Raw genomic sequence first — 23,642 nt, 5'->3', positions numbered from 1 at the left:
GCTGGTGCCAAGGCTACAGGTGTACTTCCCTGATCCAGAGGTGTGGGATACAGTGCTCTCAGTGACCCTCACCCCAATTTTTTTTTCTACTCACCCCAATTTCTTTTTCTACCCCAAAACAAATAAACAAAATCCCTCCTTAGCCATCTCTTTGGAACTAGGGTTTTTGATAAGCATACAACTGCCACCCTAAATCTCACACTTCACAGCAGCTTTGGTGTCTGCCAGCACCCAAGGACACCCAGAGGGGGTGGCTAAAGCAGCAGCCCTGCTCTCACCACCAGCCCTGTAACCTCAGCCATGGCACTGTGCTCTGGTGGAAAGCACAGAGGCACTGACTACGGGGGCTCCTGGTGCAGACTCTTCTGAGGTCCCATCTGAGCACTTCCTTGACAGAACCAGTTTGCTCCCAGCAGCCCCACAGGCCCCAGACAGCCCTCAGAGGATGAGCTGAATTATCTACACCTCCTACCTCATGAACAATTCCTGGCTGTGCCAGGAATTTGCTAGTGATGAAGATGATCTAAGAAATGTGAATAAGAATCTGGTTCACATGTGGTGGCTTTGCAAATATGGATATCCTCATATGATAGGACGATTTACTCCCTCTTTTAGCCTAATCTTTGTAACTTTGCCTGGTTTTGGAAGGAGTCTGAATAGTCTAAAGCATCTACTGTATAGATACAGTAGCAAAGCTGCATGAGGTGCTCTCTGTTTCTTAAGCACCTTTTTGGCCACCCCTCTCTCCACACCGCAGAAGCTAACAGCTCAGTCATGTGGCTTTGCACATCACTCAAAGGTGGCCACAGCTGTGGCATCCACACTGCTACTCTTAATGAGAAAGAAGGGGAACAGACCCAGACAGAGCCCTTCACATATCCACCTCATCATGGAATGGTTTGTGTTGGAAGGGGCTTTAAAGACCATGAAATTGCAACCCTCTTTTCCATGGGCAGAGACACCTTTCACTAGACTAGGTTGCTCAGAGCTCCATCCAGCCTGGCCTTCAACACTGCCAGGAATGGAGCACCCACAACTACTCTGGGCAACCTGCTACAGTGCCTCACCACCCTGTGAGCAGAGAAAATGTAAAGATTATAAAATCTTCAAGCTGCCTACAGATAGGAAATTTTTTCTAATTTTCTGGTATAAACTAAGATTTTGTTCCACAGCACATGCTAAGCCCATAGATTATACGAATGCAAATCACCACTCGGTCTTTTGACAATTACCACAGGAGAGCAGTCTGTGTGCAGTTGCTCCATTGCTTTTCCTGTTCAGTATCAGTGGGGGGAAAGCATGACCAGGCAAAGGGAAGACCAGTGCATTTCCACCAGGCTGCACATGAGTGTTAACAGATTCACAGAATGGGAAAGGTTGGAAGGGATGACAGTGGATTATCTGGTCCAGGCTCCAAAGGTCTCCTAGATCAAGCTACTCATGATTGTATTCAAACATCTTTTGAATACCTCCAGTGAAGGAGACTCCACTCCCTGGGCAGTCTGTTCCAGTGCTCAGTCAGCCACACAGTAAAGTTCTTCCTCATGTTCAGGTGGAACTTCCTGTGCATCAGTTTCTGTGCATTGCCTCTTGTCCTATTGCTTGGGACCACCAAGAAGAGGCTGGAAACACCCTCTTGTCACCCTCCTTCAGATACCAATACACACTGGTGAGATCCATTCTCAGTCACCTTCTCTCCAGGTTAAATAGGCCCAGCTACCTCAGCCTTCCCTGATGAGAGAGATGCTCCAGTCCCATCATCATCTTCACTGCCCTCCTCTGGACCTGCTCCAGTAGCTCCATGTCTCTTCTGTACTAGGAGCCCAGAACTGGACACAGCAGCTCACCAGGGCTGAGCACAGAGGAAGAATCACTTCCATAAACCTGCCATGCTTTTTCTAACACCATGTGCCTTCTTGGCCACAAGGGCATTGCTGGTTCACAGACAGCTTGTTGTCCACCACGTCTTTTCCAACCTTAATGATTCTGTGATTCTATGATGTGCTCCTCTCCATCCACCTGTAAAAAGAAATGGCTCCCAAGTGCATGGCTGCCTTTATTCCAGTTAGAAGGACACTACTGACAAATGATGTGGAATTATGCAGACACAAGCCTATTGTATCCTTTGGGGTATCTCAAATTTTTAGCTACTTAGTGTAAAGCACACAGCTATGAACAAAAATCTTTTCTTCATTAATGCTTGTTTAGGCTAAAGCCCTAGGATTAGTAGTGCTCAAAGTATTTTAAGACAGTATTTTATTAATAATTAAAAATTAAAAGTACTTAGTCTAAATTCCTTTTTGCCCTTTCATTAAGTACTGCTCCATGACCAGATAGATATAGGTTCAAAATCAAAACATTTGTAGCAAACCTCTGCAAGTTCAGTGGAGGATGTGAATTGTCCCTGCAAGAAGCAGGAAACTGCTACACAGGCACAGAAAATATGATGCACTCTCACACCTCTATTTATCTGCCTCTAAAGAATGTGATCTTCACAGGCATAGAATATCACCCATCTAGTCACGTTACTGAAGTAAATAAAAACTAAAGAAAGCTCTGATTTTGGAAAAAGATATCTATCAATTCCGATTTGATATATGCAGCTCTCTACAGAATCACAGAATCAATGAGGTTGGAAAAGACCTCTGAGATCATCAAGTCCAACCTATGACTGAAACCACCACGTCAACCAGACCATGGCATCAAGTGCCACCACCTTCAGCCTTTCCTTAGGCATCTTCAGGGACAGTGACTCTACCACCTCCCTGGGTAGCCTGTTCCAAAGTCTAATCACTCCTTCTGTGAAAAAATTCCTCCTAATGTCCAACCTCAATCTCCCCTGGCATATTTTAAGGCTGTGTCCCCTGTCCTGTTGGTGGTTGCCTGTGAGCAGAGGCTGACCCCCACATGGCTGCATCCTCCTTTCAGGTAGGTAAGAACACACAAACAGGTAACCCTGTGTTTATATTTGAATATACATCTACACAGGTTTGCTTTTCTAACATCCTCCTTGCCAACCAGCTCACCAGGGATATCTCTATTCTGAGAGGTTGGGTGTGCCACACCTTTTTCTTTCCCCTTGTTTTTTCAAACTTTCCTGACAAGTTATAGCAGGGCACCTGAAAGGATCAAGCTGTTCAGAACACTTCAGAACACATCTTAAGCACAATTTTGTGATCTTCACAGGCAATGAGACACTTTTGGGGGTCATCTCTGTCTCTGGTATGGCAACGGAACCTCTCAAGCTGCAACATCCATTATGAACAAATCAGATAAGTTACAGGGAATGGAATTTTTCTGACCTCAACAACAGAAGACAAGCACTTAGCTCTTTGCACTACATCCACAAGGTAGATGTGGCATACTTAAAATATCTTTATACTCAGTTATGAGTAAGACTATTCATCCTACACCCTAGTTCTGCATACAGGAAGGAACAAGCTCATAGCAAAAGAATTTTTTTCAGCAGTGGGAACAACTGCACGATGATTATCTTCCACCCAGTGTGGGATTCCATGAGAGATGGATGCTCTGGCAAGTGTTGGGGCATTACTACATGTTTGTGGAAGTCTCTCAGCTTTTATTAATTAGACTCCTGACAAAGCAGTAAAACCCTGTAACAGAAACCCACACTGCTCATTCCTGAATCATATGAAATCATTCACCATTTTATGTACAAGTTTTGAATTACAATCTTCAACTCCTCATCAGAAAAAATAACAAACCAAAAAGCCTAAAAAACCATTTTTGGAAGAACTGCATAGTATACAGAAGCATACTTCAATTACAAAATATCTTACAGAACACAGACTGTAACAAAAAGCAGAGCCTGTTACCTTTTCTGAGAAGGCAGTGCCCAGCCCAAAGTAGATGTTTCACCTTCATTATTAGAGGAACAGCTTTAACTGAACAGTTTAACAGAAGAATAAAAGTACATTTGTAAACAACTTTAAAACAAGAACCTTATGAAAACAATAAAGGTCACTGAAAGTTAAGCTGTTAAAACTCTTCTTAGCCCAAGCTGCCGTGTTTTACCCTTATAGTTTTTTTTTATGATAAACAAAATTTTTCATATGGAAAACCTCAGTGAGAAATCTGGGCAAGTATTTTTAAAATTTTTGGTAAAATTAAGAAAAGGACAATTTGAAGGCAAAAAGTCAAACTCCAAATTTCTTTTGAAAATTAAGAGTGATAAAACCAAACTATTGATTGAAGCCAAAAATGCATGGTAGCACAGCACTTATTTTATAATCTGAGACCCTTTTTGATGTAAACCCTGGAAAATCATTAACAATTGCTAGAAATTACTTTTGTATTATGTACCATTAATTTTTCACTGCATTCACTTCCATTATTCAAACCTTGCCATAAAGTGACTTTTCACATACAACAGATTGACCTTAAGCATATCTCTTGTACTACACAGCAAAAATGTAAAAACTGTCCTGAGAAATGATTTTGTGTATGTAACTATCAATGCCTCTGAAGTTGAGCATCAGTATTTATGCTGCTCTACTTAATGCTTCAGCATATGTTAAGTAAGCTGCTGATCACTGAGTGTCTCCATTTTGGTAGACAGACAGATGTATGTGAACAGCAATGCTTTGGATAACTTGTGCTATTCCTAATACTAGAGTTATTTTCTCCCTCAATTACATTTTGCTATAAATATGTGTGCCCTTAAGTTGATCCCAATATCAGTTTCAGCTAACTAATCAAATTATCTGTTAAGGTTTTGGGAATGAGAACCCTTCCTTTATTTAAATAAAATGAGGGAAAGGTTTCTAACTCCCAAAGCTTTGCCAACAATAGATTTATTTTCAAGACAGGATGTCCAGTAAGTTGTTCGTCCTCTTTGCTGTTCACAGATGTACAACTGTAGTAATGGTTTTTATCAAGTAGGCAGGAAGAGAAAGAGAAAATAGTATGAGGTTTTTCCCCTTAAGGTTTTTCCAAGTTCTGCTCATGGGTATGAGTAACTATTCATTTGAAATTAGTGTACTTCGAATTTCAGATTACTTCTCTTTTATTTATAGGGCTCAGCAGCTAAACTTCAATTTCCTATTTTAATTTTGCAAACAAGTGTTATTAAAACCCTGCCTGTAACTGAGAACATCAAGAAATTATGTATGTATATAAGGAGTAATTTAGCATTGTATATAGAAGTGTCTCATTTTTGTACCAGTTAAAAGTTAATTCATAATCCAAATAATCAATCTGCTATGTAAACAAGTAATTATTTTCTCCTATGTAATAATGGTAAATATCAACACTGAGCATTACATATTCCACTCCACTTCATTAAATGCAATTCTTCAGTCACAAAGGCAGCAGGCATTCTGTAATGAGCTTCTTCTGAGCTATGTTCAAATGAGTGGAATAACTGAGATTGCTGATAGAGGTCTAAGCTATTTCCCCCATTTTCTTAATAGTTTCCACTATTCTCATATTGAACTCCATTTTATAATTTCCTATTTAAAATAAAGTCATTTCCCCACACTCTTTCCCCACTCTATCTAAAACAAACTTATTTACATTTATGGTAAATGCTTTTCATCAAATAACTTTAAGAAAAAAAAACCTCCTGAAACAAAATCAATAACGGAGCAAAAACATAGAGGGAGCAAGTATTTCAAGTAGTGTATTAATTTTCTTTCTGAATTTTCTTTCAAAGATTATACAGGGACAAAAGTTTTAAAAGTTTGAAACACACTTTTACATATTTTTGATGATATCTCTCTTACACAAGGGACCAATTCTGTCCCATGTATAAAGTGTAAAGTGTGTATTGTGTAAAGTGATCACCTTCCTAACTTTTGGCCCGTATTTAAATAAAACTGCATGTCATTCACCCCAAGAAAGTAAACAAAATACAGCCTTTTACTTAAAATATTTTATGAATGCAAGACTACAAGAAATATATTAGTCAAAATGCAGGGCTATCAAGCACTGAACTGAGAATGCTGGCATCAGCTTGCCTACCATTTTGCATGTGGAAAAATACACTGTCTACAGGTAAAAGGCACCACTAATGCATCATGAATTACTCTGATCAGCCAATATCACCTCTGCAGCTTGCTGCATGTTTCAGTTTATTATGAAAATAATCATCATAATAATAGTTTGAGATGAGACACTGGAACAAAACCATTCTTAAACAGGAAAGTCTTTTTTTTTGCTCTTACTGAGGCAACACCAAAAACTAAAAGTAAGTTCTCACAATAGCAGCCTCCTCAACACTTGTTAGGCTAGCCTTCACACAAGGAGCATGCAAACAGCCACTCTTCTTGCTTTAAATTGAGGGCCATTGGTTAATTCAAGTCACTGTTTATTCACTCTATTCAATTAACCTGTTGAACTGGATTTCACCTAGAAAAAAGAAAATTAAATGATGTTAAGCGTAGCAGACGTACAGATCACACCAAGAAGCTAACACTCATGAGTTGTCATAATAAGGGATAATAATAACAATAAAAAAAAAATCAGTCTTTTCTGTGCATATTTTTCATTCGAAAGGTCCCAGGAAATCATGATGTGCCTGGCCGCTTCTGTTGCTGATTTCTGATGACCTCTAATTGTTTTTTGCATTGCTGATAGTATGTTGAGAGACTTTTGTTTTCATCTAACAGCTTTTTATGTTCTTGTACCAGACGGGATGTGTTTTGCTGGTCTTTTTCATCCTGGTCCAGTTCTGCTATTAGTTCTTGTCTGAAATGGGAAAAAAAAGTCACTGTCATTTATGTTCTATTTTCATTTGTGTGTAGATGACTTCAGATGTTTCAAATCAGTATTTGATTATCAATCTGAACTCACAGCTGGTGATATTCTGTGCAAAAGAAGTTGACAAAAGAATGTTATTCTTTAATGTAGAATGGGGAAAAATTCCCTTCCAAATCAAATCCACATTTGAACTTTAAAACAGCTGAGGACTGAGCCTCAGCCTCTAAACCTGTCCTTCAGATAATGTCTTTCAGATGTAGTTTTACAGGTCACATAAGGACCTAAGGAGCCACATAAAATTTCATGAATATATTCAACTCCAATTTTAGATATCTATATGCACATTTTAAATCTCTAAAAGGCAACTTCAAATACAAAATTGCAGTAATTTTAGTAACTTTTTAGTGAAGTGCTATTTTCTATCTGGACTTGAACTTATTAAAGCAGTGGAAAAGTAGAATCAAGGAAATTACTTCTGTAACTGGCATTTCCCATTATTGATGCTGTAAGTGTTCAACATGTTTTTTTAGCAAAGATTTTAGAGGCCTACACAAACTGATAATCTTGTTATAATTTATTCTGCAAAACTGATGTGGCAGTTTGTTTTACTATTTTGTTATGAGGCGACAAGAAGGAAAGCTGCCAGCAATATTTTTGCAACAAAATAGCAAAGGAGAAAATTAATTATTGCCATATGGTTTTTAATTACAGTTAAAGAAAATTTAGTAATTATATGAGGTTTGAACTAATAACTACCTTAACCAGCATTAAATTCATCCGTCACAACATCTTTTTTTGTTTTAATGCTTATGGACAATTACATTCTTACTAAGAAAAAACTTTTTGGAAGAAATGTGAACACAAACTTCCTAGAAAAAAAAACCCAGTAGGAATCTAAAAGCAGAAAATTAACAGTTTTGAAATAAATATATTTTAAATAATTTATTGACCATTGGGGACAACATAAATAGAATCAAAATTAAGATATTAACTCTAGCATCATTATCTCCTCATCAAATCTAAAAATCCTAGTTACATGTTAAAAAACCAAATTGTTCACAGAATACTAAGCCCAAAGTGAATATGTGATAGGAGTTCAATCTTACAGTAACATTTTCCTCCCATTCTGTATGCTATTTCTACTGTACAAAAGGTACACACATTTTTCTCATTAGCTAATCCACAAACACCAAGGCAAGATCCTTACTACCAGCTGCCAGTGGCTTGGACACTGGTGGGTCACAAGCTGATTATTTGGTCTAGTGCGTGACTATGACCTCTGAACTGGTCCCCAGCATCAGGAAACAGAACACAACAGAACTTGTTATGAACTCAGATTCTGAATCAGCAATAATTTTTGACCTAATACAACAATATGTGCAGCTGCTTTACTTATACATGTAAACACTGCAAGAGGAAAGACTTTATTTCCAACACACAAGGAGAAGGCACATAACAGCTTTTAAGCATCAGGTCCTCAAGCCATGGCAGAAAAATGTAAGATGAATGTTGATAATACAGTTGGTAAATGCAGAGCTTGACCAAAGTCAGAGTTATGATTAAAACTAACTGCAAAATGAGTAACACTGACATCTTACCCAAAATGCTATAATCTGTTAACTAAACAATTCTCTATAAATTGCAACTGAAGATACTTTAATGGACAGTGTAGCAAATTAAATCCCAAGGTTCATTAACAGTTCAGGTGTTTCATTTGAGATGATAAAATCAAACATTACAAGTTTGTTACTACTTATGTAGGACTTGTCCAGAAGAGTCGTCTTGATATTGATTAGAACTTTCAATTACCTGCTCTAAATATTTCATCTGTACTGAGCAGCTCAGTATTCCTGAGTTTAAGGTTGGAAAATAATTATGCCCTACGAAATGTTACTTCATAAAGTCAGAAATAATAGTCACAGTGACTATCATTTACTTTTTATTATGTATTTTTATTATTATACACAGACTTTGTGGATAGGAAAGACATAGAAGAACAGAAAAGGTTAAACACATTTCACTTACTTCCTCTGCAACAGCAATGCAATTTCTGTCTGAACTTTCATATATTCTTGTGCCATTTTGCAGTGCTGTTCAAACACAGCCATAGATTCTTTGGAGTTTGGGCATGGTGCGAGAGGCTGAAAATAAATCAGACATGTAAAAGACTAATGAACTGATATCTTAGTAAATAGTGTGTTAGAATGTCTCTGCAGTGTATTTATAACAGTCTTTTAAAAACCAGTAAGCATTTAAAAATAAGTGTTAAACCATCCCCTGGAAAATATTACTGCACCGATGTCAAAGTTTACTCAAATCTGAAGTTTTTAATCTGACACTTGTCACAAAAATCAGAGCAACATTTAATCCCACACACAAAAAATAAAGTGTATACAACAATTTGATTCAGTAACACTCAAGCAAATAATGTCTTATTTTGACAGTCAAACTCAGCTTATATTTGGTTTTAGGGATCATGTTTCCCAGGGCTTGTTTTTAATAGCTTGATCAAACCTGAGTCAACCAATCTCAGATTACATAATATATTTTTTTAGCCTTGGTCAAAAATTAGACAGAACATAAACCCAGGTAAATATGTGGCACTGTATTTTGCAGCCCCAAAGTCACATGTTGGAATGAAATGCAAACTTGAGAATCTAATTAAACTGTATATTTATTACCTGTAACTGATGATCTAATGTGAGATATGCCATTGGGATGGAGTTATCTGACCCATTGGTCTCTGTAAAAACACCAAGAAAACTTTAATGTATTTAAAAAGAGTTAATTCTATTCTTACAGGGCAAAAACAAGAAGTCTAAGTAATTACACAATACACAATCTGAATGTGGATAAGCAGATGGAAATAGCAGTGTTCCAATCCCAAGGCAGATGAATCATTTTGTTTTTCTGATAGTTAAGAACATCAAAAGTATGGTCTATCACATCAAGAAAAAAAAATTATGGTTACCAACCTACATTTCTAGAAGCCATGTAACAGCACACAGATTTTAAAAATAACATTTTTGTACAGTTTGTGATCATTTCTGTTTATAAAAAAATTGCCATTTCATTCTTGTTTATGAAGGATCAGCCAGCCAGCCCATGCATCTAATGATTTTAAAATTAGAAGCTGTGCAAATCAGCTCTGCCAAAATAAAATAAGCACAACCTCCTGCTCAGATTTGAAACCTCTCCCAGTGAGGTCTCTAAGTATCTTCCTCACAACATGCTCTGGGGCATCTTCTCTGCTCCATACATATACTTTGTGGGTAGCAAAGAACCCAATAATCGGTCTGTCCCCTGGGCATGGCTGCTCTCCTTACACTGCAGTTGCTCTGGATTTCTCTAGAGCTTTCATTCCAGATTTAGTATGTTTCTGCATTCTTATCTTTCAGTAGCCCACAATCTGGGGATCACAAGGTTACTGTTAAGCTTTAAGAGACACAGGAGTAAAGACACATGGAGAAACTACTGATTTTACAGCCGCATAATTGCTACTAGAGGATTATATGGAGGAGGGTAGGTGGGAAAAAAAAGGGGCTGCTTACCCATACCCCAAAAGCACCTGCCACAGAGCAGTCGTGGTAGAGAAACTAAGGTGTTGCCCTCAAAGACTATGCTATTTCCAAGAGCAGCTTCAAAAGGAAACAGAAATAAGAGGGTGGGAATGGAGAAAAAGTGGTTAAGTGTATGCTTGTAAGGAAACTGGAAGGTGGTAAAAACAAAAAGGAAAAAGAAAAAGAAAACAACCCTAAAACCAGAGACTTAATCACCACGGTATCTTAAATGCAATCAACATGAGAAGTCCTTCCCTGCATTAGACTATTGCCATATACGGATATTGCGACAATGAATTGCAACGCTTCAAATATACATCAATACATGTCAATGCTTCAGGTGACATTCCCAAGGGTTTCAGCACCGCGTCCCAGTACTACTGCAAATTCTCCTTGATTGACCAGATACGGCTGCATCCTTGTTTTATCACTTTGCTTCATAAAATTAAAAACATAGCATCTTTTACAGAAAACCAAAATTATTTCTCTCCTCAGAAATTTGAACAATTCTTTGTGCACGGCCTACATAAACCTAACAAGAAAAAATATACATATGGCACATTCTGTGTTTACCTGAGTATAAGGTGACCATTTTCTGTGGGCCAGAAAACAAACTTGACTATTAGCTCCAGTGCTGTGCTGCATTTAAGACCAAAAACTTGGCACAAACTTTTGTTGCACTGGCTTATGATTTGCAGCTTTTGGTTCCCAATGAACTCTTGACTGGGTAAGAGCTTGCTTCCAGTGCAAGGCAGCAATTCCCATTAGTGCTCACTGCCTAAAGCAACTCAGGGTCCATGCTGCACAAGAGGGCCCAGGGTGGGCTGCAGCAGTGGGCAAGGGCTTGGGAAAGTTATGAGTGACAAGGCACTGACTTGTGGTCAGGCAAAGCAACAAAGGACATAAAGAAGAAAATAGGGAAGCAAAACACAAGAGTGTGCTGTCCTCCCACTAACACAGGGAAAAAAGAAAAGTACATCTTACATAATCACCTTATATTCAGTAAAATGCAAGTGTGTAAATATACATACATATTTATGTATATATACATATGCTTGTGCAAGAGTCAGTCATCACACGAGTTTCCATTTTGCAGTTGGTTACAGGAAAAGAGTCTGATCATCAAGATGAAAATATCATAAGAAAAAGATTACAGCATTTGAGGCACTCTGAAGTACCATCTTGAGACTAAAGATGGTTTTAAGATTCAACATGTACATTTCGGTATCAAAAATGTAATTTTTATTTATACCCAAAACTGAATTTGTGGGGATCCATTTTTTCCTGCATTCCAGTACTGGTTCTTTTCATAACAGAATACATTATGACTTTTAAAATCAAACTCAATTATCTTCATTCTTTATCTTATTTTATAACAAAAGAGCAGTGATGCTACAGTAGAAGTATTTACAATGTTTCTACAGACGTGTTAGTGCATTTAAAACCAGCAATTTTGTGTGCACAAAATGCTATATCCTGCATAAGCAAAATTACAAGAGGTGGTTAACAGGAGTAACCTACTCCAGATGATACTCACCTACATAACATTTAATTCCAGATGTCAGGGCAATGAAATCTTTATATGTGCACTGAAAATACAACTGGACAAGACTAAAATGTTCTAAGATGTCTATTCCCCTAATTCTCCAAAACCACACTAAAAAACGACGGCTAATAAGATACTCATTAAGTATTATTATCACTGCAATTTACAGGGCTTTCTTACAAGCAAAATGTTTACAAGTTTATGTAATTTACCTATCTATAAATAAGTATTCTTACAGTGTATGTGAAAAACAAGGCAGTAATGTAATGATTAGATTTAAGCAGAACTTAAAAAAATAATGATCTTCATTGCTTATTTTTATTAATGTCTGAGCACACACCCCATACCACAATCAAATAAATATTTAAATTTTTTACAGGCAAAAAATTTACACAATAAACAAAGGATTACCTGCATCATCTGGTGTCCATGGATTACGTGTTGGCTTTTCAGAGGTTGGTCCCGAGGTAGTGATCATTCTCACACTAGGACTAGATGATCTACTGCTGTTTCTACTCTCCTGAAATGACAAAATATAACAAAACGACAAGTTAACAGAAGATTTTTTGAGAAGTTCATTAAAAAGGAAAAAAGTTGAAGAAATATGAACCTATAATCCTCCTTAAAAATACTTTCCCCTTTCCCTCCCCAAGCTTTTACCCTGAATGCTCTCCTGATGGTTTGGTCAACTTTACATGCATTGCAGGGATAATTTCATCCCCATTTCTCCTTTACTGTGCAAAAGAAAATTGATACAATTTTGCTATTCAGCATAACAAAAAGCAATGCTGAACAGTGTGTTCAAGATCTTTATAGAAAATCATGACAATATGTCTAGTGATTTTTGCACCATTGTTCAGCGAAATCTAGCAGCTCTGTAACATAAAGAGGAAATGAAGTTTGTTTCCAACGTTTAATTAATGAATGAACTACACTCAATAAAAGGAATACAGCTTAGTAGCTGCACTAGACTACCATGTATTAATCTACAGTTTTCTTCTGGGTCTTTTGTTAACTCAGAGGTTATGTGATTAATCTTCAGAAAATGTGAAAAAAGAAATCAAAAGGATCAGTCAATTGAAGCACATCAATCAGAAAATGAGTACATGCTCCCTCATGAAGCAGTTTAAGAACTAAACCAAAATTCTGAAGGTTGTTTTTTCATGTACTGTTTGACTCCTCCAGTCTTTTTGTTTACCAAAGCACAAAAACATAATACAGATTTCATTATTCTCCTAAGCTGCTTTTTCAGAAATGTTATTTACAATATATATGTTTCTATTTCACATACCCCCTCAGTGACATTAAATTAACACAGTAATGGATTTAAGACTATAAGCCCCAGCAAGTTTCTCAGAAAAATATGAAGTAAAAGGAAAGATGCTATTAAAATACAACTATTTTCAGGATGGTGTATTTATCATGAAATGATTCATTAAATGACTCAATTTTTCAAAATAAGCACTCAAATATACATTAACTAGAAACTATATTTCTTTATGACTTTATTTCCAAATATCCTACTTTAATTTAAGCTTTAAAATTCAGGATTCTGGCCCAGTAATGATCCAAAGAATAACAAGATTATACACACTGAAACATCCATTATTTCAAATGCATACTCTTTCTTCTGTGATGTTTATTAAGCATTTTGTGTTTTATGTTATTATCTAGAAACAAGACAATAAAACATAGAAATAATCTGATGGATATTATCAAGATGATGGCATCAGACATTTTGAAAAATCTTTTGTGTTGGAGTCTTTGTTGACATTAAGTAAGATTTAAGTTGCTGAACTTACTGTTAGTGTCCTCAAACATGAATGATAAACACACCCTGCTGATGTAAAAGATTAGAAGATAGAGAAAGCACTTGTAACAGCATGAAGGCCCTTTAAGCAAAAAGAGATTAGTTGAGTAACTATAGTGGATAGTGAAGGGCACCTGAGAAATACTCTAGTTACAGTAACTTCTCAGTGCTTTACCAGATTGTTTTGGTCCGCCAACCAAAACCACATTTCTTTGATACCTTTATTTACATGAAATTCAGTAGATGTAGAAATGAAGGAATCACATCTGAAGTATATCTAAGAAGCACTACAAAGCCTAAGGGAAGCTTCCCAAGCTGAACACTGGTTAGATTACAGTGTTTGAGTGTTTGTCGAGTGAGATGCTTTAGGCCACCTGCATGGCAGCCCCTCTGACAGGTAAAGTCCATTGTATGGACTTTAGCAATGAATTTCTGCTACCCCTTCATCCTTGCTTCCTCCAGACTTGCTAGCAGGTTACTCTCAAATCATCTTTGCCAGGTGGTCAAACCCTCATGGCATTCTTAGCTGCCATTTCTCAAACACTTACAGTCTTGAAAAGCAGGCATACTCTGAGTAATAATCTTCCCTGAAGCTTAATTTAAACAGGCAACATGATTTAAAGAAATCATCATTACTAGTCCTGTTTCTTCATCTCAACTGTGAATTTTATCTTGCTGTGAGAAAGGGGAGAAAAAAACCCAAATGTGCATCTGTGACAAATTTCACAATCTCATGGACAGAATGACTCATCTGTGTAATATCAGATCCCCAAATTATCCCACTTAGTTTGCATGTACATGTGGGCATGTACATTCTGACCTTGCTTCTTAACTGTTCACATCAGCACATGGCTTTCTTTAATACAGTAATTTTTTTCACTTCAAAGTAAACTGTAAAAGTTATGAAGGCCCTGCAACAGTTACAACACCCCCTCTCCCCCAAAAACCAACAATGCCAAAACAAAACAAAACAATGCTTAAAAGAGGAAGCAGGTAGTTTTGGTGTTTATGGTAGTACTGTGAAAGATGAGTACAAAACATCCAAACCAACAAAAGACACATAGGCAAGGAGATGGATACCACACTGAGCATCAGATCACAACCTGCAGATCTTGGATCATTATGCCAGATATGTTTCTCAGTATCCATATAAAACATGAAATTTTGTAAACACTGCATGCAGTATTAATGGCAATTTGCTGTGTTCCTTCAAATCCCCAAAAATATTAGTCATTGCAGTTAAGAGGCTGCATGTTTCTATGTTGTAAAGGTGTTTAGGCAAGAGCAATAGCACCAGACAGATGACACACTAAAATGTTTCAAAATGCATGTACAGAGAAATAGGCAGAAGAAACAATTCCACTCCAGAAAAAGAGAGAAATTAACAGAGAATCACAGTATATAGACAGAAACAAATGAAAATGTAGCATTTGATTTTAGAAGAGACAGTTGCATCAGTGATGTTTATGTCACTTGGAGTAAGGACCAGTCTAAGGTCTCCAAGTGCTAAAATCTGTGAAAATTCAGACCTGAACACGTGTTCTCAACACCAAATCATGCAAACAGCTGATCCAAAGATGGAAAACCCTTGACCTAGCAAATTTCCTATCTAAACTGTTGATGCTGAGTAGTAAAACCCTCTGCAAAGCACTATTACTGTCTGCTGTTGAGAACACCAGTAAGAGCAATACTGTCAAGCACCTTAAGTGTCTCAACAACATAAGCATAGTAATTGTCAGCCATACAAGCCACACGAAAAAATCTTCCAAGAGCACACAGACATAAAATAGACATACAATCATAAAACATACAAGGTGGTCAAATGAAAACAGACAAAGAGGTACACAGGACCAAGAGTCTTGGACTACCCCTTTCAGGTAAGCACCCATATATAAAAATATTAATTAAAAATATAAATATATGTATTTGTTTATATACAAGCCTTGTGTTTTCCTTCACCTTAAGAAAAATTCCATTCTGAATTGGAAAAACCTTTCTAATTAAAAACCCGTAGTAGCAACAGAACCATTTTCTATAGACACAGCAGCAATTTTCAGGAAAAATACATTCAGTAAAAATATTTCTGATCCGTTTTACTGTGTCAAATAGTTAAAAGCCAGAGAAGAGGCACCATGGCAATCCTTCAATTTTGAGTGGGATAGAGCCTTTCATGGCCTGGGTGAGGGAGCAGAGGGGCCATGGCTGCTTGGTGAAGAAGGCTGTGCCTCAGAGTGGGTGTAAGGGAGAATGGAATTAGGGGAAGAAGGATGTTTGCAATGAAGGGAGGGAGGGGAAGGGGATTTTCACATTAGAAAGGATACTCTAGATATGGTATAGTGCATATGGGGAGATTGGATAAACTCACCAGAGCTATATCACTCAGATGCTTTTTCTGCTTTGGCTCGTAGATTGCTTATATGGATGGCAGCTCAAAATTTTTAATAAAAAATCAAGGCACTGAGATCCAGATGTATAGAAACCCATAAAGATTAATCTTAAGTCTTTAGCCATAATTACACTGTGCTCTGTTTCTTCATTGTTTTCCAATTTTTTTAATATACAAGCATGTGTACATCAAAAGTTACCATTAGTTTCAGCAGACTCCTCTATCTCTCTTCACATCAAAAAGGGGATAAAAATTCATTATTTGTTTATATGGACAGTGCAAAAATATCTTTGAAACTGAATTTTTCATGTGTGTTAAAATATTATGTTTTCCAGATTTCACCATGTTTCCAAAGAAACTGCAGGATAGCAACAGACAATTGTAATTCTTCCACTTACATTTCCAATATGCACACTATCAGAAGAAAGTAAAATATGACTCTACTTCTACAGACCCACAGGAGATATTGGTGAGCTAAACATAAAACAAAATTTCTGTATCCTTCTGTTCACAATGACAATTTAGCTAGAACACCCATACAAGCAGTAGAACAGCTTTCAAATAAAGATTATAATAATAGTTATTAAGATAAGAAGCAAATGATGAAAATTTGAAATATCAACCATTCATTAAAATGAACAGAATGAAAACTTTTAAATAAAAAAGCTCTAATTAAATATATTCATACATCAATCAGCACAATTTGGTATAACTGATGTATTGTCACTTAATTTTTTCCCTTAAGTCTTGCATAATTTTAATTCTACAATTAAATGAATAGGCTAAATAAGTTCCTAAATTTTTCAGATTAATTTCTTTCTATTAAACCTGTCTTCTCTGAAGATATTAAAATATATTATGTAGACTTGTTATTTTCTGGTAAATGTACACAGTAAATTTGCTAATACCTACAGGCTTGATGAGGTTTCTGTGGCTATCATACTCCATGGAATTAAAGTAAAATCAAAGGTTATCTTCCTGGTAAATCAAAGGTTATCTTCCTGATAATTATACCCCCCAAGAATTACCACCCATTTTATATTATTGCAGTAGGCTGTTTAATAAGGAAACCTGATTAACCTGATCAATATGCTAAGCACCAGTATCCCACACTCACATAATAGTAGGAATCTCAAATCACACTAAGGACCAAATAGCCTCTGTAAATTGTTGAAGCAATTAAAAATACAAAATAACCACATCTGAATGAAGTATTAGCTATACTTTTCTCATTTAAAACTGAAATGAAACTAGGAGCATGTTATGTAGCATACCACTGTCTCTGTTTCCATGGCATTTACAATACCAGTCAAATAGCGATGTTATTACAAAATATCCTTTTGAAATAGTATTTTTTTAAAACAAAACTTTTTGACAACACCCTGCTGTAAATCTTTCACAAGAAATAGAGATATCTTGTAATTTACTATTCAGAATTCAGAAACTGATAATAAGTAACATTTATTATACTGATGCACATGCTTTTTATTTTCATGCAGAAAGTGAGTCTATATATAACTGTTTTACACAATAAGTAGCAATTACAATTGTTTCCTACATACAGAAAGATGAAAAGGCTTTCCTGTGTAACATGTGCCCTCAGCCAAATTAAGCAGTACACAAAAAAACATGTGTACATAAAAGTGATAAATACTGCATAAGCTATACAGAAAATGCTTCTCATCTAGAGCTCATTCATAGCTACCCTCATGGAATCTCATTTCAATGCAATACAAACAACACTACAGTCTGCCAAGCTTCCACATCATTTCTATGAAAGCATCAAAGGTGAAGATTTCCAGGTCAGTTCCCCAGTACAGATTTGGTGCTGACTTTACTGAGAGGCAAAGAAGAGATGAGAAGGACATTACCTGACTGGACTCTGTTCCAGCAACACTAAGATCTTGAATGGATCTGCGCCTCTGCTGTCCGTTTCCTGCTGGGAAAAAAACAAAACAAAAACAAACCAGTGAAATATATTCAGAACAAAATAAGAAGGGTGCGACTGTTGCAGAGGAGCTTGGAATTTGTACAAATCCACAGAGACAAAGTGAGAGAGGGGGAGAGACAGCTGCAGAATTTTAACTCAAAACATGCTGGCCTGTCAACAAAAAGTATACCCTAATACAATAACCACTCCTACCACATGAATAGCTGCTGCACTCTACTCCACCATCTTCTGTCACATGTATTTGGTCAGGCTTAGTACTTGGGGCAGGAGCTGATGACGACATCTATTTCAAGTGCGTTACGTTATGGGGATTTCTAAAAGCTAAACCACAAAGATAACAGGCTGCCAGCTTTAACCTGTTGCTCTTTGGCTTGCTCAAGGAACACAGCAAGGACTCCTGCCTGCGTGACACTCCCCTCAAGGAAAGCAAGAAGCGAAAGCGCTTCCTTCTGCTCTCCTGTCTCCTTCAGGGGAACGAAACTATGTCCTGTTCTCATGCTCTGAGAAGTGTGAAAAGGGGACCGTTCAGCTAAATCACATCTCACCATCAACCTACGAAGCACAATGCTGTAATCTTTTCCTCTTCTCCTTCCACCTGTTCGCAATTATCCACCAGTGACAGCTACATAAAACAGTTTAAATTTTAGCACTGACAAGCAATCAAAGGCATTTTCAGGAAACAAAATCTCCTTAAAAATAAAAGGAGATTATGCAACAGAATCTCCCTGACTACTTTGATTTTTATTACAGTGATTGTTTATATTATCTCTTGAGAGCAGGTCAGCTGTCCAAAAGGAAACACCAAAATGTCCTGAGTAACAGCTGACAATGCTCAAAATTCTTGCTCTTAACTCTGTGCATTACGTAACTCTGCTACTGGAAGGGAGCATCTGAAACATGTACTGCAGCCATGGCAGCCCCTCGCCCAGCAGCCCCACACTCAGCCACCAACACGGCTCACTCAAAGCCCTGCAAAAGGCATCACATTGCTGACCTTTTAGATACTTCTCATTCAGCATAATTCCCACGACTCCAAGCCTATCCTGACACATGTTTTGAATTGCAACAGTTACTACAAAAATGTAAGACTATTTAATATTAACTGATAAATTTAATAAGCCTTTAATTTTTTAAATATATGTATTATTACACATAGGAGCACACTACCACGAAACAGCAATACAAAATGCTTAGTGTCACTTTATCAATTTGTCATGATATTTTAAAATTTATAGAAGGTACTTTAAGAAACAAGCCTATAAGATAGTCAAGCAGGATTCTAAAACGAAAAAGAATATACTTTTTGCTCTGACTACAAACGGATTTGAATTGCAACTGTTCTGTGGTCTTGGTCTTTTGCTTCTGAAATTCAGGGAAAGTATATACTTACCTAAGCAACAACGGCTAAGTTTGTTTAATACTTTCATATGGGGATCTTGTGAATTACAAATCTATGTCAAAATGTCTGAACTTGTTCATTTGCAGTGAACTTTTTCTCTATGCAATTGTTTAACAAACAAGATTATACATTTAATAGAATTCTGTGCTGTGGATACTTCATCTGGCTCCCACAGCTCATCTCAATATGCAACATATGTGCAATCCACCCACAACTGATACAAAATTATGTGCACATTTCATTCAACAACATTGTTATAAAATTAGCTCAGCTGAAATAGGCTTGCAAAAATATCTGAAATTCTCATTTCAGATTAGCAACATTTGTGAATTTAAAGAACCCAGCGCATGTGTTGCTGAAATATTAGAACATGGCTGCCAAAATGTTAAAATAATCAGGGTGGGGTGCAAGAAAGAAAAGAAAATGCCTTGCGGGAAGGGAAGGGGTGGGAGGGAAAGAGGGGCCAAAACTACTGTTGTAAAAAATGAACACCTTTAAATGAAATATCTTCAAGTTAGTAGCATGAGGGAAGAGCAAGCTCAACTAGGCAATGCCATTTTAATTAGTATAATACTGCAGACATCTGGCAAATAGCTTCAACAAGGCAGAAACAGACTACAAATCCACAAATACTTATTGCTCCAGATTCAAGACAAATTTCAACTGAAAAATACGCTGTACAACAAAACAAAAAATATTTATTTGAAAAGCTCATGGGTACTTTATGCTTTCCTCTCCCAGTTTTGATCTTGTTCTTACCTCTATGTCCATTTAAAAATATTTTTTCCTCATTATAAAACTAAGAGATTTGCACATGGACAGAAGTTAATCCACAGTAACTTGATGCACAGTGTCAGGCTTTTGGTGGTTTACAGGATTTTAAGATTAAAAAGCAAAAGTCACAAATATACTTCATGGCCTCAGGACAACCCATTTCACATAGTGTTATTTATTTTCTAAAATTAAATTCTAAAGGAACAGGAAACTTCCATCACGTCCTGCCCCACATACTCTAGGCAAAAATAAATTGTACAACTTATTAAGCTTTTGATCACCGCCCCCACCCAGCCGCCAAATATCCAGACCAGCTATGACCTCTTCTCCCTGCCCTTTAGCAGATACTTGCATCTCCTTTTACACTTTCTTATTTACTCACTGTCCTCTCTCTTCCTTACACACCTACAGGGCTCAAGCCTCTCTCACAGTGCTGGATGATTAGTGACTGCAACACTGCTATAAGACATTCTGAAGAAGTTAAAACATTGATCTGAATTCCAGAAGAATTAAATGATCTTCCCTGATAAAGGGAAGACAAGGGTGGGATTTCTGGCATACATTGATTTTAAAAGTAGATAAGAAAAACTACAGATCTACAGCATCCATAATTCCTATCCACCTTCTAAAGACCTTCTACAAAATGTTCCTATCTTGAGTAATCATTTATGCAGTGTCAATGCTATAAAAATTGTAAAGCTGTGGCACAGTTTCAGATGACAAAATTACAAAGCCAAATGCACACATGCTAAATGCACGAGATGTCTAACATTGCCAGTGAAGAGAAGGCTGTACTTGTAGGTATATTTGCTAGATGCTGCATGAATGGTTTCTACAAAAAAAGTATACAAACTAGAATTCATTTTTTTTGTTTCTTGAAACATAAGGATACTTAAACTTTTTGCACTTATTAGGGTTTTCATTTTTTATATATAAATATGTATATAAAAATAAAGTTGGTGCTTATAACCTGTACTATACATACTGTAAATGAAAAAAAAACCAACTGATACATCACTAGGCTATCTGGTTACAGGATATCACCACTGCAAACTCATTTGCTAAGCTGTTACACAAAGGAGGAATTTTTTGACCCATCTTTCAGTTTTTAAGTTTTGTAAACTAGTAACACAAAATAACATCTCAAATGAACAAATAGCTCTCTTCACTCTTACAGTACTTATTTAGAAAGAAGAGCAAATATATTCTAAAAACTTCCCCTTCTGACAGTATTTTACCTTTAATTGATAAAGTATGTATTTTACGACCTTGGAAGCATAATCAGTTCATGGACGAAATGCAGTTGAGGCAATGCATTACGAAAACCCCCAATGATAGCAGATGTAGCACTCATACTTCCAAAATAGCCCTGCCCAAAGCAGCTGACTCATGGTAACATGCCTGCCTGGTGCTTCCCCTCTCTGGGCAGCAGCTGCTCTACCATGTGCTCAACACAACTCCAGGCAGCAGCACAGACCGGCGCTTGTGCGGCTCCAAGGACAGGGACGAGCTGCTCGCCCCACCGAGGGACGTGCCCTGGGAACTCTGCAGGAGCTGGGTCTGTGGCAGAAGTAGCATGGAACATAACTGGGTGGGACTGAGATGGTGGCGACAGTTTGGGGGTCTTGGAAGCTTAGGGGTCTAGAAAGTGAAAAGTGTGTTCAGAGGCCAGAACTGAGAGCTTTGTGCTGAAAGAGTAAAGAAAGGAAAGAAGTGAGAACTATACAGATGAATATAATTAGTTTACTGGGCAGATGATCATGTTCTGTCATGTAATGATTAATATCATTTTTTCTAGCTTTGGGATTATTACTGGAAAGCTGTTCTGACAACCGGAAAGTTTTCAATATAAAGCCCAGATTTATTTGCAGACAATTTACATATTTTTTCTGTAGTGCCAATACTGTCTTTTAGCTTAAGTAGTCATCTCTTCCTAGGTTTTAGCAGCAGATTCATCTATAGAAAATAATTATTCATTCTCAGCTTTCACTTTGTGAGCTAAAAAAAGCCATGCTTTCAGATTTGTTTTTATACTCTCTATACCCCTCCTATCCTAGTAACTCTTCTTCATATTATTATTTGAGTGCATGTATATTTCTTTCATATGGCTGACCAGAAGAGTATGTTCAATTCCTGATTCAAACTCAACAAGGGCCAGTAATAGTGTCAGTGCTTCTTTATTTTTCCTGGAAATGCACCTTAAGATTTCACAGTTTTTCACAACTACATTAAATTCGTGGCTCATACTACCTGGAATTAATCTGCATGCATGTGCTATGATCCCATGTCACCTTATTAATAGAAATTGTTGTCAGTGCATGACCCTGGATTTTACCCTATTTCTATTCAGTCACAGCAAAATTCTCCCTACCTATGTGATATTCTAATCCTCCTCTTAATAAATAGTTGCTTCTGATAAAGCATTAACTCAAACTTATTTCACTTAAATATTTTAGGAATAAATTTTGAGAAAACTCCTTAATATGCTTGCTCCAACCCTATACCTTTTTTATTTCTACAGGTTTCTATTTCTTTCACATGTATTCCAAATTCTTGAAATTCCCATCCTGACAAGTTCAATTAAAATAGACCAGGTGAAGAATTTTTAATGACTGCCTCTGCCTAACTAAGAAACCAATAGACTGGTACAATAATATCTGTTTTGTGAAAACAACATTGTATTTTATTTCACTGACTTCTTCATTATTGCCTAAAAGTTTCAAAGTTTCTTGGAAGCCTCAATGTTTTTATGGACAGACAGTGTATGGAGACAAGAGGCACTCATTAGCTTCTAGAGCTTATTTACCAGGCTCTCATCATGAGTTAACACTGAAACTGGACAGATGTCTTCACTTTTGCTTTCCTTGCTTTCTCAGGATTTCATTTATGTCAGTGCAGGCCAGGACTGCTTGATAGTTACAGTGGAAAGCTACTCTAGTGAAGTTTTTGCCAATTTGTTAGCCTCAGTGCCAAAGAGGTTTGCTTTTTTATGGGTGCTATTGCCCCTTGGAATCTACTTTCTCATATTCTGTATTTTTACTGTAACCTTCAATAAAGTTATCTGAAAGAAATGTTTGTACGAAATTATCTTTCGCATTCAACTTTTTAATACCTAACAATATCAAGATTTACAAAGAAACTTCCTCAGATGACAGAAATTTAGAATAGGAGGGCCATGGTTTTTAGTGGATTCCTAGATACTTTCACTCACATTTCCTCATTTTCTGCTTCTGACATATCACTCTGAAGTGACTTGCATACTGTTAATGGTATGCCTATCACAGTTTGGGATTGATTATACTTATTTTTAGGCTTTGAGAAGTATGAAATGAAAGAAAGAAAAATGTCATTCTACTAACTAAAAAAAGACTTGGAATACATGAGAATTATTCATTAAATTCCCAAATGATATTCCCATCCATGGTGCCTGATTATATTAATTTTTTTCCTATCAAAAGCCTCTCCGAGTAATTTTAGTTGGCATTAACTTAAACAC

At 36.8% G+C, this 23,642-nt stretch overlaps 1 protein-coding gene across 8 annotated transcripts in view; it reads right to left on the bottom strand.

The window, feature by feature from the left end:
* Positions 1 to 3,647: 3,647 nt before the first annotated feature.
* The window catches only part of MAP3K7 (mitogen-activated protein kinase kinase kinase 7), a 48,838-nt gene continuing 28,843 nt past the window's right edge, over positions 3,648 to 23,642 (bottom strand). For 2 of the 8 annotated variants that reach the window (XM_054628767.2, XM_077174752.1), the window contains 6 exons: positions 17,894 to 17,961; positions 12,238 to 12,346; positions 10,272 to 10,358; positions 9,402 to 9,463; positions 8,746 to 8,861; positions 3,648 to 6,708 (listed from right to left, as the gene is read on the bottom strand). In XM_054628767.2, the coding sequence (XP_054484742.1) occupies positions 6,528 to 6,708; positions 8,746 to 8,861; positions 9,402 to 9,463; positions 10,272 to 10,358; positions 12,238 to 12,346; positions 17,894 to 17,961 (623 nt within the window). In that variant the 3' untranslated portion in view covers positions 3,648 to 6,527. Of the gene's footprint in view, positions 6,709 to 8,745; positions 8,862 to 9,401; positions 9,464 to 10,271; positions 10,359 to 12,237; positions 12,347 to 17,893; positions 17,962 to 18,165; positions 22,863 to 23,642 lie in introns of those variants that run through there. The other 6 variants (XM_077174751.1, XM_077174753.1, XM_054628764.2 and 3 more) reach the window with 4 other exon arrangements.

Source organism: Agelaius phoeniceus, chromosome 3 (assembly GCF_051311805.1).
Source record: "Agelaius phoeniceus isolate bAgePho1 chromosome 3, bAgePho1.hap1, whole genome shotgun sequence".
In the NCBI taxonomy this organism is placed as follows: Eukaryota; Metazoa; Chordata; class Aves; order Passeriformes; family Icteridae; genus Agelaius; species Agelaius phoeniceus.
This window is presented reverse-complemented; position numbering and strand designations above follow the sequence as displayed.